This window comes from Aythya marila, assembly GCF_965140915.1.
Source record: "Aythya marila genome assembly, chromosome: Z".
Lineage (NCBI taxonomy): Eukaryota > Metazoa > Chordata > Aves > Anseriformes > Anatidae > Aythya > Aythya marila.
In genome coordinates, this window is record NC_139080.1 from 14918455 (window position 1) to 14934232 (window position 15778).

The following is a 15778-nucleotide window of genomic DNA, read 5'->3' on the forward strand; positions in this document are numbered from 1 at the left end:
AAATAAAAATGTAGGACTCTCAGAAAACTATGCATTCATTTAGCCATTTTTGTTCTTGTGATGGAAAGTCTAAATGTTGCCTTGAAGGGGTGGTTGAGTGGCTAACTTCATATAATTCATCTGGTTCTTCCGTTTCCTGTAAACTTCCTGGCAGATGTCTAACTCTAACATTTTGTTAGCACATATTCAACCCTGATGGAATCTGATGTCATTCATCACAAACAGCAGATCATTTCTACTTTTATCATGGCTCAATTTACTTCCTTAAATCTGGAGTTTCTTTAAATCCCAGATTAGATCTAATTTTGAATGAATGAAGCACCTTGCATCTACCATCACTTTTCTGTAAAATGTAATTCCTGTAGAGACAAACACATGTAAAAACTGCTTTACTCATTGTATGAATGACAGGAGAAACTGAATGCCTGCATAGCCAGCTCAGGGAAATCAAGAGATGGCCCACTTCAGGGCAGGGATAGTCTTCTAGTTGCTGGTGGCAAAGACAAATACAAAGCACATAACCCATCCTACATGCTTTACAGGAGGTGACCAAACATTGCAATTGTCCAAGCTAGAAAGCATGTTTCTCAGCTGGCCTCATCTCAAGATTCTACAAAAGCTATGAGACTCTTTGGAAGACACAAACATGAAATAAATAAATAAATAAATAGCAAATAACAGCAAACCTTGAGAGCAAAGCAAAGCAACTAGAAAAAGGTGACTAAAACTTTTCTAATCCACTTAGGAAAATTAAGGTGAACTGTGAGGTATCAGTATACTTTCCATCAGCCTGGACTTCAAATAGCCAAAAAATATTTGCATAAAAATGCAAATGTCTAATTTGAAGGTCTAATTTGAATGTCTAAATTTTATTTGTGGGAACAAAATTAGTATCTGAAAATATTTTTTTATTAAAAAGTTGTTTACTTAAAAACTATTAGATGTGCTTGTCCATTCAGTTGCAGCTCTTGATGCTTAGTGAAGTTCAGCACTTTGAATCTTAAATGTGGAACTCCAAATTTGAAGTTGCCAATTAGAATCTATGTTAAAGTAATACTGCTTTCAAAATTCAGAATATATATGTATATACTCATATATATCTATGCATAATTAAGTCAGAGGCAGCACCTACAACTTTATCATCAGAACCAGGAGGGCAGTAGTGGTCCTTAGCATACTGGCTTACACAACCCATTTGCTACGTATCACATAAGGGGGGAGGTCAAATGTCCCTATTTTTTTTCAGTTATTTTTTTTAAAAAAAAAAGAAATACCAAACATTACTTAGAAATAGTTTATCTGTCACTTTCTCTGGCTTAATCACAAGTGGCAAAGAACATCTAATTCAAAGGACTGAATTTCCACACAGTGGACTTCATGAGTGCAAGTTTTTTATACAGCAATTTAACATAGTTTGGGAAAAAATGCAAGAGTAGTCTACTTTCAAATGAACACCAAGAAATTTAGCCTGTTTGTGAAATGGTAATTAAGAACTACTTCATGGCCTGCATTCATTACTTTACTATCTTTTACAGCTTGCTGGAACAGCAATAAATACTCACACCTGAAAAGAAAAATCGGTATGCTATGAAGTCAAGACAGTCTTGGTATCTCGATCCTTTACTTCTCTTTAAATCATCATTTTCATATTCACTTAATAATACTATTTTAAAGCATTTTCAGGGAAGGATGCTGCAAGAGAAGATAAAATCTGAGCTACAGATTCAAGTGATGACTCCAAAATTCTCATTCCAGTATGAGTTACAAGGATGCAGCTTTTCTAATCTCAATATTTTGGCCACCTAATGAAATGCTGTTTCATGCCAGTAGGTATTACTCACACTGTGAACTAAGTTTTTGTATTATTAGTTTGAACTTCAAATCTTCATTACTTTGTATACTAGGAATCTCCATCAGAATTGACAAAAAGTTATTAATAGCATAGGAAACAAATTTTAACTTTAAGACTTAAATAGAAATATGCATGCACATATAGTCTTTGAATCATCCCTAAGACTCTCTCCACAGCATCTTTTCAGTGATACAATTATGTAAAAAGTGATTTAAAATGTAAATACAGAAATCATACATTGATTAATGTATCTTAAGCACAAAGCAGAGCATAAGAACTACCATTAACTGATTGTATATATTAATACATACAATGAAAAGTTTAGTCTATAATATTTTAAAATCCTATTCAGGTTCTCTTAACAGAACATGAGTATGGTAAAATAAATGTACATGTACTTCAAAATGCACAGTTTTAAGGCACAGCATAGTGGATTTTCTAAAAATTGTTACAAGAAAACCAACCAAACAAACCACCTTGAACTTTGCTTTAGGAGTCAACGGAGCTTTTCACAGCACAATAACTTCCTGGCAATCTGCAGCATCTACTGATCAACCACAGACTTGCATTAGACTGTTCTTTTTGAATGTCATATTTGTTCTTAACATATATGACAAGGATAAAAGGATTTTTTCATTAAATATTAAATTCAACACATCTACATTGAACTTCTGAAACTGAATGTGGAGAATGCTCATGATATTCATTCCAGAAATTATCAATTTTAAAAGAAAAAAAAAAAAAGATAGAGAGACGGATAAAAGAATAACAAATTCAACTCTTTCAGCACCATATTACATGTAGGTAAAAGTGACTGAACAAAAGTCTGAACACTTTGATCTGCTCTGAATTTCAACAACTTAGCATTTACTACTCCAGCAATAAAGTGTCAGATCTGAACCCAAATAATTTAAAGTTATAGATTAAAAAAAATAAATAAAATCACCAGTAGGAAAACCCCACAGCTAAATTAACTCTTAAAGAAGTTTCCTTCCCTGAAAATCAGAAGCACACAAAAAGAACTACATCTTGAAATCTCTTCTAGCCCAGTCTATTCTAATGCTTCTCAGAACATTTCAATATGGTCTGCCCAACAGCTGTAAAAATATTTTGCTGTCCTGCTCTCTCTCAATTAATGCATGTACAGACAAAATGAAATAATCAAAGAATCAAATCAATAAAAACAACAAAAGAACATTAAAATCTGGCAGTGGCCTTCCTTTTGGCAAACTAAAATTACTGTGGAAGTAAATGGTGTGCAACAGCTTCTATGAGTTACTTTTCAAAAAAAGTAGTTTCCAGTCCTTCTCAAACTTGTTCTTCAACTTTCTGTATATGGCACCACAACAGTGAAACTGCTTTTTAACATTACTGAAGGACAAGGCAGAAAAAACTTTAAGCCCTTCAGCTTTCATGGTACTTGTGGTGGTTTCCCACTGATGGCCAACTAAACTCCAACACCACATGGTTGTCTCATTCCCCTTCCTCAAGTGTAGAAGGAAGAGAAAATAATGGAAAATGGCTCAAGGGTTGAGATAAGGACAGGTAGAAAACTCACCAATTACTGTCACAGGCAGAACAAACACAGCATAGGAAGATTAGTATAGTCTATTGCCTATTACTAACAAGCTAGAGCAGTAAGAACTAAAAGCAAACTAAAATCACTTTCCCTCCCATCCACCCTTTTCCACCCCATCCCACTGAGTGGCACAGGGGAACAGGGGCTGTGGTCAGTCCCTGACGCTTTGTCTCCGTCGCTCCTTCAGGTCCCTCTCTGCCCCTGCTCCCTGTGGGGTCCCTCCCACAGGATGCCGTCCTTCCTGAACTGAGCCTGAGGGGGCTGCCCACAGGCAGCAGCTCTTCGAGACCTGCTCCCACACGGCTCCATACCACGGGGTCCATCCCCCAGGAGCAAACTGCTTCAGCACGGGGCCCCAAGGGTGGGTGGCAGCTCCCCCCAGACCCCCTGCTCCTGCGTGGGCTCCTCTCCACGGGCTGCAGCCCTGGCCCGGGGCCTGCTCCTGTGGAGGCTCTCCATGGGCTGCAGCCTCCTCCAGGCCACATCCACCTGCTCCACCAGGGCTCCTCCACGGGCTGCAGCGTGGAGATCTGCTCCATGTGGGACCCATGGGCTGCAGGGGGACAGCCTGCTCCACCAGGGGCCTCCCCACAGGTCGCAGGGGATCCCTGCTGCGTGCCTGGAGCACCTCCTGCTGCACTGGCCCTGGTCTCTGCAGGGCTGGTTCTCACTCCTCTCTCCCAGCTGCTGCTGTGCAGCAGTTTGTTTGTTTTTTTTTTTTTCCCCTTTCTTCAGTCCAGTCTCTCAGAGGCCCAACCAGTGTCACTCATCAGCTCAGCTCTGGGCAGCAGCAGGTCCCTTTTGGAGCTGACTCTGATCGAACATGGGGCAGCTGCTGGCTCACAGAGGCCACCCCTGCAGTCCACTGCTGGGGTCTATCAAATCCTTGCCAAATAAACCCAGTCCAATACTTTGCATTGAGAATTTTACTGTCTTCATCAGAAAGTGAAATACAAACATCCCTAGTCTTCTAGCCCACTATGTATGTACTCCTAAAGATTTCTTGGCATTTCAAAGTCTTCTTTATTTTGTACTGTACCGGAGCTTTCTGAGTTTGCTTCTACACGCATAATCCTTTTTGCTTGGTTGTATTCTTGCAATGCTCAGCCTCAGTTATCTGACCTTGTTTTCACTTTCTGTCATTTTTCTTTTCTGCATTTGAGATAGTGATGATTGTGATCAAGGTGATACTCTACTGCTCTCCCAAAGCTTTCTCCATCCTAGAAAAGTTTCTTTTCAAGCCCTTAACTGTCCTTCTTTAATTTCATTTCTTTTTAAATAGATGTCTCAGAAGCTTTCACTTACCAAATCTATGAGCTCACAAAGTCTGTCTTCCTAAAAGCCATTCCTGATATTTTGCCATTTTCCATTCTGTGCTTTCTAAGGATCTCGAGCCTGCATTTCATAGTTACTATCCCACTCAAATCTTTTTTTATTCACTCAAATTTTTCATCTCAGTTACCTTTGAGAAAGGATACTGCAATGTCTGTAGTCTATACCCGGGTTCATATTTATCTAAATCCAGATCTAGAAATATCCCTGATATGGGATTTAACCCAAACCTAGGGACATAAATCCAGTCATGCAGTCAAAGTCGCTGACTAACACTTAGATGCTTTAGATACAAAGACTTCCATACATAAGTGTATATATTATGGAAACTAACATTCTACTGTAATTTGTGCCAAAAGCTGCTGATATCATAGGACTAAGCAGTTCAGTACCCACCCTGTGCCAAACGAAATGTTCCTATCCTGCAGTCGCCTCCAATGCTTTCTGCAGTTGTCCACTGAGCACATACACGGTCATCCCTGAGTACCTAGATAATGCTATCAAAAATGGCTATCAAATGCAAATTGGTGTTGCAGCACTTGCTCAGAAGGAGGGGGTACACCTTGGTTCTGTGTCTTCCTGGACCTCAAACCCTAAACTGGACCTCAAACCCTAAACTGAAGTCTTCCAGAAAGACATCTTAATGCATAGGCAGTGCCCATCCCAAACTGAGAATTGCTTCCTGTACCAAGGTTTGGTTTTGAGTTCCATGGCTGTGGCATCCAGGCAAATAAAAACTTTTTTTTTTTTTAAAAAAAAAAAGATTATTTTTCCACCTTAAACAACACTTGTAGGTATTTTGCAACAAACTGTCACTGTGTAAAAACCCTGAAGAATTCCTCAGAATGGAGCTATGCATCTGAGGAAAGTTTTGCTAGTGTTAAAACATTTGGTAGAGTAGACATTAAAAAAAAAAAAAAGTTATTTTTTCAGTTTCCTCAATAAAACACAATGCCATGATTTAGCACAGATAACAGGGTACAAATGGCTTATTTCAGTCTGCTTCTGTCCCTCAGTGTAGCACAGTTCATTGTACCTGAGATAATGACGCTCACTGACGTGGCTGTGTTGTTACCAGGCAACCAGAGATAAAATGCAGGGTTTAATGATTTTTATTTAATGTATTTTTATGAGAAAGTACACTCTCTTTTTTTCCTCCTATGATATTATTTGAGGTGGAAATGCTGTTTACACAGGGAGATATATTTAGCCATCCTCTTGCAGTCTGAACAAGAAAATTATTCAAACTCGATATTCAAACAGCCAGTCAATAAATATTTCTGAACACATTGACTATTACCATTCTCAAACACTTATATTGTGGCAGTGGCTGAGATCTAAAACCACTTTGCCAGGGACAACCATTCAGGAGGTCTTACAGCAGAGAATAACAGTGGCAGCGAACAGACAGCAGCTTAGTGGTGTTGAGGCTGTTACAGATGTCCATGCACTTGTGCAGGGCACAGACAATTTAGCCTCTGCCTAAATCACCCTTCACCTCTCAGTACTGTCATGATGCCTGACCCTGGCAAAATCATCACCAGAGCTGTCCCTCCTGGTGGGGCTCTGCTCTCAAGAGCTTCTGCAGGAAGATGCACATCTTAGAGGGCAGCCTAACACCACAGCCCTTGCCCTAGCAGTACGGGCCACACATGCAGGTGGTAACACTGTAACTTCAAGATGCTACATGTTCCATTTACTATCACACATTTCAATTAATCTCTTGGGAAGCCTGACAGCAGTGCCAGATGATGAACTCAGCAGACAAGTTCCTCATGTAACAGAGAATATCTGGAAAAGGTTACTGCAGATGTAAGACCACACAAGCCCTCATGTTTCTCCAGGTGACAAGCCCTTCCTCTGCACCTTTACAAGACTCCATGACTGGTCTGTAAATTGTGACTCCTTTACAGCCAGTAAAATCCTTTTAGACTGGTTGATTCCCCAACTGTCCTACCCTTGTTGTAGGAATGCCTTCCTCATAGGAGCAAGAAAGTGTTCATAGATCCAAAAAACAACTGAAGGGCACTGGAGGCCTCAGGTCCAAACAAAGCTACAGCTCTAACTGCATGATGGATTTCTGTGAGTTTTGCAGGATGAAGTGACAAATAGATGTAACAAATAAAGAACCATTCTGGAACTCAGCACTGTAGAAGAAATAAAAAACAATCAAACTCCTGTGTCATCTTTGTTTTCATGTACAGATAAGGACAAACTAACTAAAGTTTCTGCTACTGGATTATTTAACATTTTTCTCTGTAACAATTGCATATCAAAAAAACAGAAATCACACAATTCAGTTAAAACTTCTTTTTGACCCTTAGTATTGGTCATCTGTAACTGAAAGTAGAAAATCCACTAGCCAGCACAGTTGGATCTGTCCAGATAGTTATCTATGCTTCACCAATCATCCTTGCTATCAAGCATCTTATCAGGTTCTACCTCCTCTCACTTCGAAAGACAAAGAAATATATGTAACAGTTCAAAATACTTGTGTGGTTCAGTAAACACCTCTTGCATTTCATTAGTTTACAACCAATATATTTCCAATCCCAGAAAGGCTACTACTTTTTCCTCCTCCTTCACAAGCCACTCTATGCACAGACACTCTATGCCTTTTTTAAGCAAACAAATTTTAAGCAAGCAATAGCTATCAGTTTGTGGATTTGTGAATGTTGGTTTTTGCATGTGTGTGGCTCTGCTCCTACTCTTCTTATCCACAAATGCTGCCAAGTTTTCTCACCTATGAACTCCTACAAAAATTAAGTCTCTCCATACTTTAACAAAGACAGTGTAAAATGCCAAACTGACTCAAAACAGAGTATATATTAAATGTTAATGTATTAACGTTTAATACATTAAAGAACAATGTGTTTTGAACTGTATATGCATGTCAGGCATGCATGTGGAGATTCACAGCTCCACAGCATATCTTATGACAGGGTAAATAACCGATCCAACCAATTCCCAGTGTACTTCCTAGTTTCACCAAGTTCACAGATACCTTGAAATTGAATTTCCAGTATTTTTTATTTCCCTTGGTATGGATCTCACTGGATCCAGTTTCATTCCATATTTTTATCAATGAACAGAAACTAAAATAAATCTGCGGAAAGACCGGTGCAGTAAGAAATCATATGAATGAAGCAGCAGTACCAGACTGAGTAAAACGAGTGTTTTTTACAAAATGAGTGGTAAAATTTAAAAATTTTACCAGACCAGGTAAAATGAGTGTTTTCAAACTTAACATATTTCTAACACAAAGTTAGACAACTAAGGACAAGGAATAGCTACCATACTTCCAGAATGCATGCTGGAAATCATTGATTACACCTTTCCTGAAGTATGCCAGAAAAGGATTGACAAGGTGTACACAACTAACTCTAAAGGAAACCTCTGTAAGGGGTCTAAAGGAAACCCCTGATCATCAAGAAATATGGGTGTGCAAAAAATGACCGCAGCAGGACTGGACAAAAGGGTAACTCTACTTTTGCAGGTGACAGTAGTGGTATCAGCATTATAATGTGAAGACACTCGTGTTGGTAACATCTGTAAATTTTCAGAAAAACAACAGAGGCAGAAGGAGATGGAGATAAAATGTATAGGAGAGCTGAAAATGTTTTACTGTTAGAATCATTAAGACCTCAATCTGCTTATCATATCAGCAGCACTGAGAAGTCACTCCGTGGGAAGGAAATGTCAGCTACAGAAAGGTTTCTAATCTAGCAAAAGAGAGCAAAAGCATTGGAAAGAACCTAAAGCCAGACTAATTACAGTACGAAGACATATTTATACCGGTGAGGATGATTTGCCACAGGAACAGGCACAAAAACAAGGATGGGTTTTCTACTTCTTGCTTCATTCAAAACAAGGCAGGATAAATTTTCTGATGAAACCTACCTTCCAAAATTCAAGTTACACTGATTCAACATACTTACTGAACTTATTACAAACTGAATTCAATAGCCTAGTATCTGTGCTTGTAACCTAATGATTTAGCAAATTAAGTTCTGTTTCTAAAAAAGATTGCTTCTAAAGGAATGGGTAAAGCTCGATGTATAAAAGAAAGCAGAGAAAAAAAAATAGTAACTCACCAGAGTACCTACCAGAAATAGCAAATCCCTTTGCCTCTGTATTTACAGCATCAAATTTTAATGAATGCCATAAAAAATAGTTTCTAGCTTAAAAACTAGAAACATGGGGCAGGGGTGTGTGGAGGGTGTGCTAGTTACCTGCCTCAGCTTGGTACTTCTAGACAAGCAGATGTTGCCAGCAGAAGTCTGGTTACATAACAAGTACAAGGCTACAAATTCAAACTCAGAATATGAGTGCCAAACAGAAATTATAATCCTGCAAATCCCAAATCACTGCATGACTCTGAAGACAAGTCTGACCTGTAGCTAGTGGTGACAGCAAGGAGCAGGGATGGCTTGAAATCTGTACTCGTAAGACTGTCTGCTTAAATTAAGTTAAATGGTCTGTGAGTGAAAAAAGAACAGAGCTTTAGGGAAAGATACCAGAACTCAGAAATCCCTGCTGCCAAGGAAGTATCCAGATTACTAGACTACCTCTTTTTTTTTTTTCTTTTTTTTTTTCCCCCTTTTTTTTTTTTTTCTTTCTCACTGTAAGTGGGATTGAGAATTTTACCCTTCAGCTTTGAGCAACAAAACTAAGGAGCCTGATGAAACTCTTTGCAGTCGCCTCAGTTACTTAGCAATTTGCTCTAGGCAGCTGCACGGCTGGCAATCTTCAGTACCAAAGATGTACTAGATGGTATACTGAGATAGGTCTTTTCTGTTCCCTGGGTTTGAACTCTTAAATCCTAACACAGCATCCTGAATTCTACTTTGGAAGAAATACTTAAAAGTTAATCCAAGGCATTGCATTTGGCTTGAAATATCTATTTGTCCTAAATCTCTGCTTTTCACCCATTAATTAATTGATAAAAAGCTAGAGTTGTAAAGTAACATTAATGTGCTATCTTGCAAAAAGCAGTTTTAAAATGGTATAGAAATTGCAACAAGACTCAAGGTGGACAAAGTTAAAGACAGATATTCCAAAGATTAAGTGGAATTATAGCAAGAAGGATGTCACATAATTGTTGCTCCTTGACAAGAAAATTCTACCCTATCAAATGTGGATAGAAGAGCAGAGAAAGAGAATGAGATGGAATGTAGGTGGAAGGCTTTGATCTACTCAAATTCTCTAAGCACCAGACAGTGAACAAAGTATGAAGGGTGAGCGACTAGAATGAAGGGGAATGATGAAGGATTCTTTACTTCATTTTTAAATGGAAAAATATTTTAAGCCTTTCTTGAAAACCAATTGTGAAAATTCATGTACTACTGCCGAACGGTCACTAAAAGTCATTTAACAAATTCTATGGTATATTTTGTTATAGCTCTGTACAACAGAAAGAAATAACTTCCCAAATGCATTATGTAGAGATGCTTATATAACATTTTCCAGATATGCTTTTACAAAAACAAACAAACAAAAGCACATGAACCCAGAAGAGACCAAGGCTCTTCTGTTTTGAATTTACTGAAAATGGTCTAGAAGAATTTCTTTTGATCTTACTCAAATCATATTTAGCTTTTTTTTTAGGCATATAAAAAAAAAACAAAACAAAACAAAACAAAAAAACAACAACAACAACAACTACCAGTTGTTGTGAGAAAAAACCAACAGTCAGTTGAGAAAAAGGCAGTGAGAAAAAGCCAACAGTCTATCTTTCAGATATTACTATACCCTAACAACTCTCCAGTCACCAATATATTTCCAGTACAGGCTCCTCCATGTTTTCAAACATTATGGTTTCAGACTACAAGGCAAAAAGACAAAAAGATTGGAAGAAGCTTCTAGATTACCTAGCCCATCCTCTTTCTCAAGGCATAATCAAATGCTCATATCTAATTCCTGCATGTTAATTATATAATTTATTTTTAGAGATCTCAACTGTGATAGATTCATGATCTGCTTAATCTATGTTGTTACACATTTATCCTCATTATCAGGAAGTTTTGCATAAGGTCTTACATGAATCTTCTCACATGCAGCCTAAGCCTATTGTTTCTTCTTTCATCCATATATTTATTGTCTTATTTAACAAATGCAAAACCTTTCAAAGGCTGATCACAAAAAATGAAGTCCTGGTCATAATCAGACGAAAAGTGATAAACTGAAGAACGATGATAAACTAATCACTACAACTGAACACAGTGTAGAAAAAAAAAATCAGAATTCAGAAAAATCTGAAGACAGATTAGACCACCATCCCTCATTGAAAATTCACCAAGTGAGTCAAGAAAAGGAACTCTGTCCCCAGAATGGCATGCAAAACAAAGGGGTCTGCTGCCTACAGGTGTGTAGAGCTTACTACGTTTCAACTACCTACCTCCACCACGGTTGTCTTGGCAGCTTTGCACATTGGCTGGTTGAAATTTCTTGCAGTTTTCCTGCAAAAGAACAGAAAATGAGTAAATACTAAAAGTTGTAGAAGTACAGACATTTCAGAACTAAGTTACATCAAGTATCTCTGTAACATGAACATCACAAATCCTTCTGCCAAATAGCTAGAAGAATAATAAAAACAAGAAGGAAGAAAAAGTACTGTGGAATTGTATAAGATGCATATGAAATCACATCATATTTTCCTACATCGGAGAGTATTTATTACAGCTCTTTTGACTTTTAATCAGCACTTTGTCTAATTGAAATTGGGTATGCTACTGATATCTTCATTTATCAGATTCAAGAGAAGCAGCAAGCTGAGCTGTGTACAAGGTACATTCCCATTACTTCACCACACAAAGAATGAATTTCATCTCCACGGAGGAGTGAGCACAGGGCCTAACAACCTCCCAGATCCCACATATGCCTTCATAATTTAGACTAGGCAGCTATATGGACTTTGGCTAACACTTTGCATGGTAGTAAATTTAATCCAATTCTCTTGATTAAAAAAGCTGTGCCAGTTTTGGCACTCACTCAAGACTCTGGCATTCTTCCTAAGTATTCCCACACCATATTTCTGTTACAAGGAAAAAGAAATGCTAGGAAGTAAGGTAAGACATGGTATGTATAACTGCACCTGGATCATACTGGACACAAGCATAAACAAGTGACCCATTGCAGTGCTTCTGTATTTTCCAGAAAACAAACAAAATTGTAAGGTATAACATGTAAGAAAAACAAACAAACAAACAAAAAAACATATATTGGTGGGGTACCACTTATTGTAATGGTAGAATTCTGTTGTGGTTTTTTGTTTGTTTTTGTTTTCTTTTTTCTTCAAAATACAAGAAAATAGAGTTCCAAATAATTCAAGACCTTTTTTCCTGTTTCCACACAAATATTTTTTTCCAGATTATCCTTGTTTCCCAACGTCTTGCCCTCTTTTTTGCACCCTCTTGTCTAACGGCCATACTTATCATTACAACCCTAATGAACTTTGGCATGCTGCTGCCACCTCGTGGCTTTGGGGAAGGAAGAAAATGGAAACGTGTAAATCCTCATCTGCCATGCATTTAGGACCTAATGCAAAGACCTACAGAATGCAAACTATACCCCAAAACATGTATCTTGAGCAATCCTGTTTTATTGGCAATACATGGCAGCTGTGAAGTCTTTAACAAGAGGCTGCAGAAGGCATGATTTGTGGCTGCATGAACACAAATGCAAGAATAGGTTTAGTTTGTATATTAGGAAAAATGTCTTCACTGAAAGGGTTGTGAGGCATTGGAACAGGTTGCCCAGGGAAGGGCTTGAGTCTCTTGATCTCTGGACGTATTTACAGTCATGTAAACATGGTCCTTAGAGCTGTAGTTTATTGATAGACTTGGCGGTGCTAGGTTAGCAGCTGAACGTGATTTTGGAAGTCTTTTCCAACCTAAATGATTCTATGATTCTATTAAAAAAAAAAAAAAAAAAAAAAAGCCTTTGAGTTTATATCCTTTTCTTAATGTTTGAATGCAGTACTAGAAGAAGTCATGTAGAGAAATATACCCTTAAACTAGGTAGAGTATAAGATGAGAAGAAAAATATAATTAAAATAGCAGGAGAATGAATACAGATGGGATAAGCAGATGTGGAAACAAAGAATTCAGTATTTCATCCCAAGTGACTTTTTTTTTTTTTCCGAAGACCTTTTCAAGATTGTACTGGTTAGTCTGCCAGTAAAAGAAACCAATATAAAATTATTGTCACTTGAGGGGGGAGGTACTAGAAGCAACATTTCAGTGTCATATGAAGAAGAGTTAATGGGCTTGATTCTGACCCTATTTACAAAAGCTGAAAGTGCTTTTTCGTTAATAAAATGTTTCAGTAGTAGTTGTAGTTTACGAGATGAAAGGTATTTTCTAACGGGTACATCAATCCAGAAGAAGAAAATTCAGGAATACTAATCCTACTTTCCAACACAGAATAGCATTCTGGTTTTTGGAGTTTGAAAAACAAAAACTATCTAGCAAAGGCTACCTTCTCATTTTACAATAGATTTCTAGATATCTAGACACTGCAAGCATATGGATTCCTTTGTTCCAGCATTAGATTCATAAACTGATCCAAACACATGGCAATGTCTTTTCCCCCCACAGACAAAAGACAGCAAACTAATTCACAGAGAACTAGAATAACCAAGTACATCCACCTAGTGCTGCCAAGCTGAAATGACACTTTAGCTGTTTGATGAATTTATGTATTACAGAACCGCTTGATGTGTGAAGAGATGACCTGACATGGCTGGCTGTGACAGCAGGGGGCCTAACACAGGACATCCTCTTCACTGCCCTGTTCTTTTGTCAGGAGTGTACTTTTATGGGCACCAAACCACACCTCAGACTGTGTGAGAGTATATTGGGCTAGACAATTCCAAAACTGAATACAACCAGATGAAAAGGAAATGCAGCCAAATCAGGTGGAATATTCACAGAAGCAGTGAAGCTGCCTGCTGTTGCTAACAAAGCCCCATGGAAGCTTTAAGATCCATGCCCCTGCTAAGCAAAACCAGTACCTGCATCAGACTAGCACAGTGAAATGCTCAGATATACACCCTTACAGCTAGCACAGGAACAAGGTGAAGTTATTTCATTATGTTTGAGGGAGTTTTGGATTATTTGTCTTGGTAGTGGTGTATCGTATTGAAGAATGAAAGAGCTGTGATGCAAAACTGTCTGCTCACCGTAAAGATGCCTGAACAAAAGTAATGACAGCATATTGTATGGAACAAATGCACTAGGGAACCTGAAGTCACATGAAGAAAACCCTGTTTTAAAAGCTGTTTCCTAAAGGAACTAGTGCCATTCAGGATCCCAAGAAAACTGTATAGCTTCATGCAGGAGAACAGACAAAAAATTCACACTGGCCTGCATGATTCTAATAAGTCTACCTGAAGTATATCCTTTATATTTAAAAGAAGCTCTTAGCTTGAGCGTGACTAACAGTTTGGCAGTTATTCCACTCCTATTGGCTCAGCAGGTATCAGAGTCATAGGAAATTAACTATAAATAGTGCCACACTGTTGTGAAAGCAGTGGCAGATGCCAGTAAATGAAGAGTCTACATCTATCTTGGCATACATTGGAAAATAAAAACAGAATTTGCATAATAGAAGTAAGTATGGAAGGGTCACAGTGACAGTGACTACAAATCCAGAATGTGTCACAATGCCAAAAATAAATTTTCCTTTCTATCCTGTTGATGGAGCCACCTATAAAGCAACTGTACTTTTTCCCCATTTTTATCCCCATATTTTTCAGTTGCTTCTTCAACACATTGTTCTTCTCAATACATACAGTCAGACTACATTGTTCAGACCCTTCATATAATAAACTGCAATTGATTGTTATAATGCTTACCTTTTCATCTGATAGCCATAAAACAAACAAATAAAAACCAGACATTAAACATAAGCAAACCTCTTCTGCTTCAATTTAGGACAAACCAGAGGACAGATGTAACTACCGAAATAAATGTTAACACTAGTGCAATGCCCAAGTTTTTCACTATAAAAGATGTTTAAAGTCATGTGATGCCTCTCCCTACACCACTGAGATCAAATAGACTTTAAACACGCTTTTCTGGGGACAAAATCAAGCTTTCCCATTATTGACTGGTCAGGAGACTGACTCAACTCCCTTCTATTCTGGCATATATGATACTTGTGTCAGCCTTCAGTCACACAAGAAAAAGGACCCAAACTAACACAAAAACTGACAGGAACAATGTTACTACCTTTCTCCACAGATGATACTATGGCTATGACTCTCCTATACATTATTTTTAACTACCAATATTTTATTGAACAGCTGTATTTTAATTCTCAGAAGTCCTTAGAAAAAAAAAGGGTTGGTTTTTTTTGTTTCTTTGTTTTTAATTTTTGATAAGTGTGATAAGTGTAATTTGACATTAGGGAAAGGCAATATGAATTAAAATGAAATCAGTAAAACTTTATTTTGTCATCACACACAAGACAGGATTCTCCTTCACTTTCATTATCAAAATCATTAAAGAATCTTTTCCAACTGATAAACAAGTCATACCTGAAAATGATGTTTCCTGCACGATCAGCCTTCCATGCCTTCACAAGGGCAAAGTCTCCTGTAATTGACTTCTCGAGGATAAAGTGACGACCATCAAACTCTCGCACCTACAGAGGTAAAGTACACTATTGAGATATAGGTTTCTTCAAACAATCATCTTATGTAATTTTCATTTTACAAGGTTAATTTTACAGACTGTTTTATCTGGTCTTTTTGCACTATGTACAATTCTATCTGAAAAACTGTAGCTTGTGTGTGTAGCCACAGAGCTTGTAATAAATCCCAGGCTTATCCCAGTGTGTGTTTAGTGAAGCATATACAGAACAGAACAAGATACATATTCCTGCTGCTCCATCTACCGGTATTGGACATGCTTTTTGTTGTATATCTACTAGCTAATTAAGAATCAAATTGCTAAAGCAGAACTGTTGAAAAGGTTCCTAATGACTGCTTATCAGCAGAAAATCCAAATTTA

General features: G+C 37.8%; 1 protein-coding gene across 1 annotated transcript in view; it reads right to left on the minus strand.

Moving 5' to 3' along the window:
- OXCT1 (3-oxoacid CoA-transferase 1) overlaps nucleotides 1-15778 on the minus strand; it is an 88679-nt gene that overhangs the window by 50611 nt on the left and 22290 nt on the right. Inside the window, exons 6-7 of the mRNA XM_082784344.1 lie at nucleotides 15304-15410; nucleotides 11157-11221 (exon numbers count right to left, since the gene is read on the minus strand). Coding sequence (XP_082640470.1) covers nucleotides 11157-11221; nucleotides 15304-15410 — 172 coding nt within the window. The remainder of the gene's footprint in view (nucleotides 1-11156; nucleotides 11222-15303; nucleotides 15411-15778) is intronic.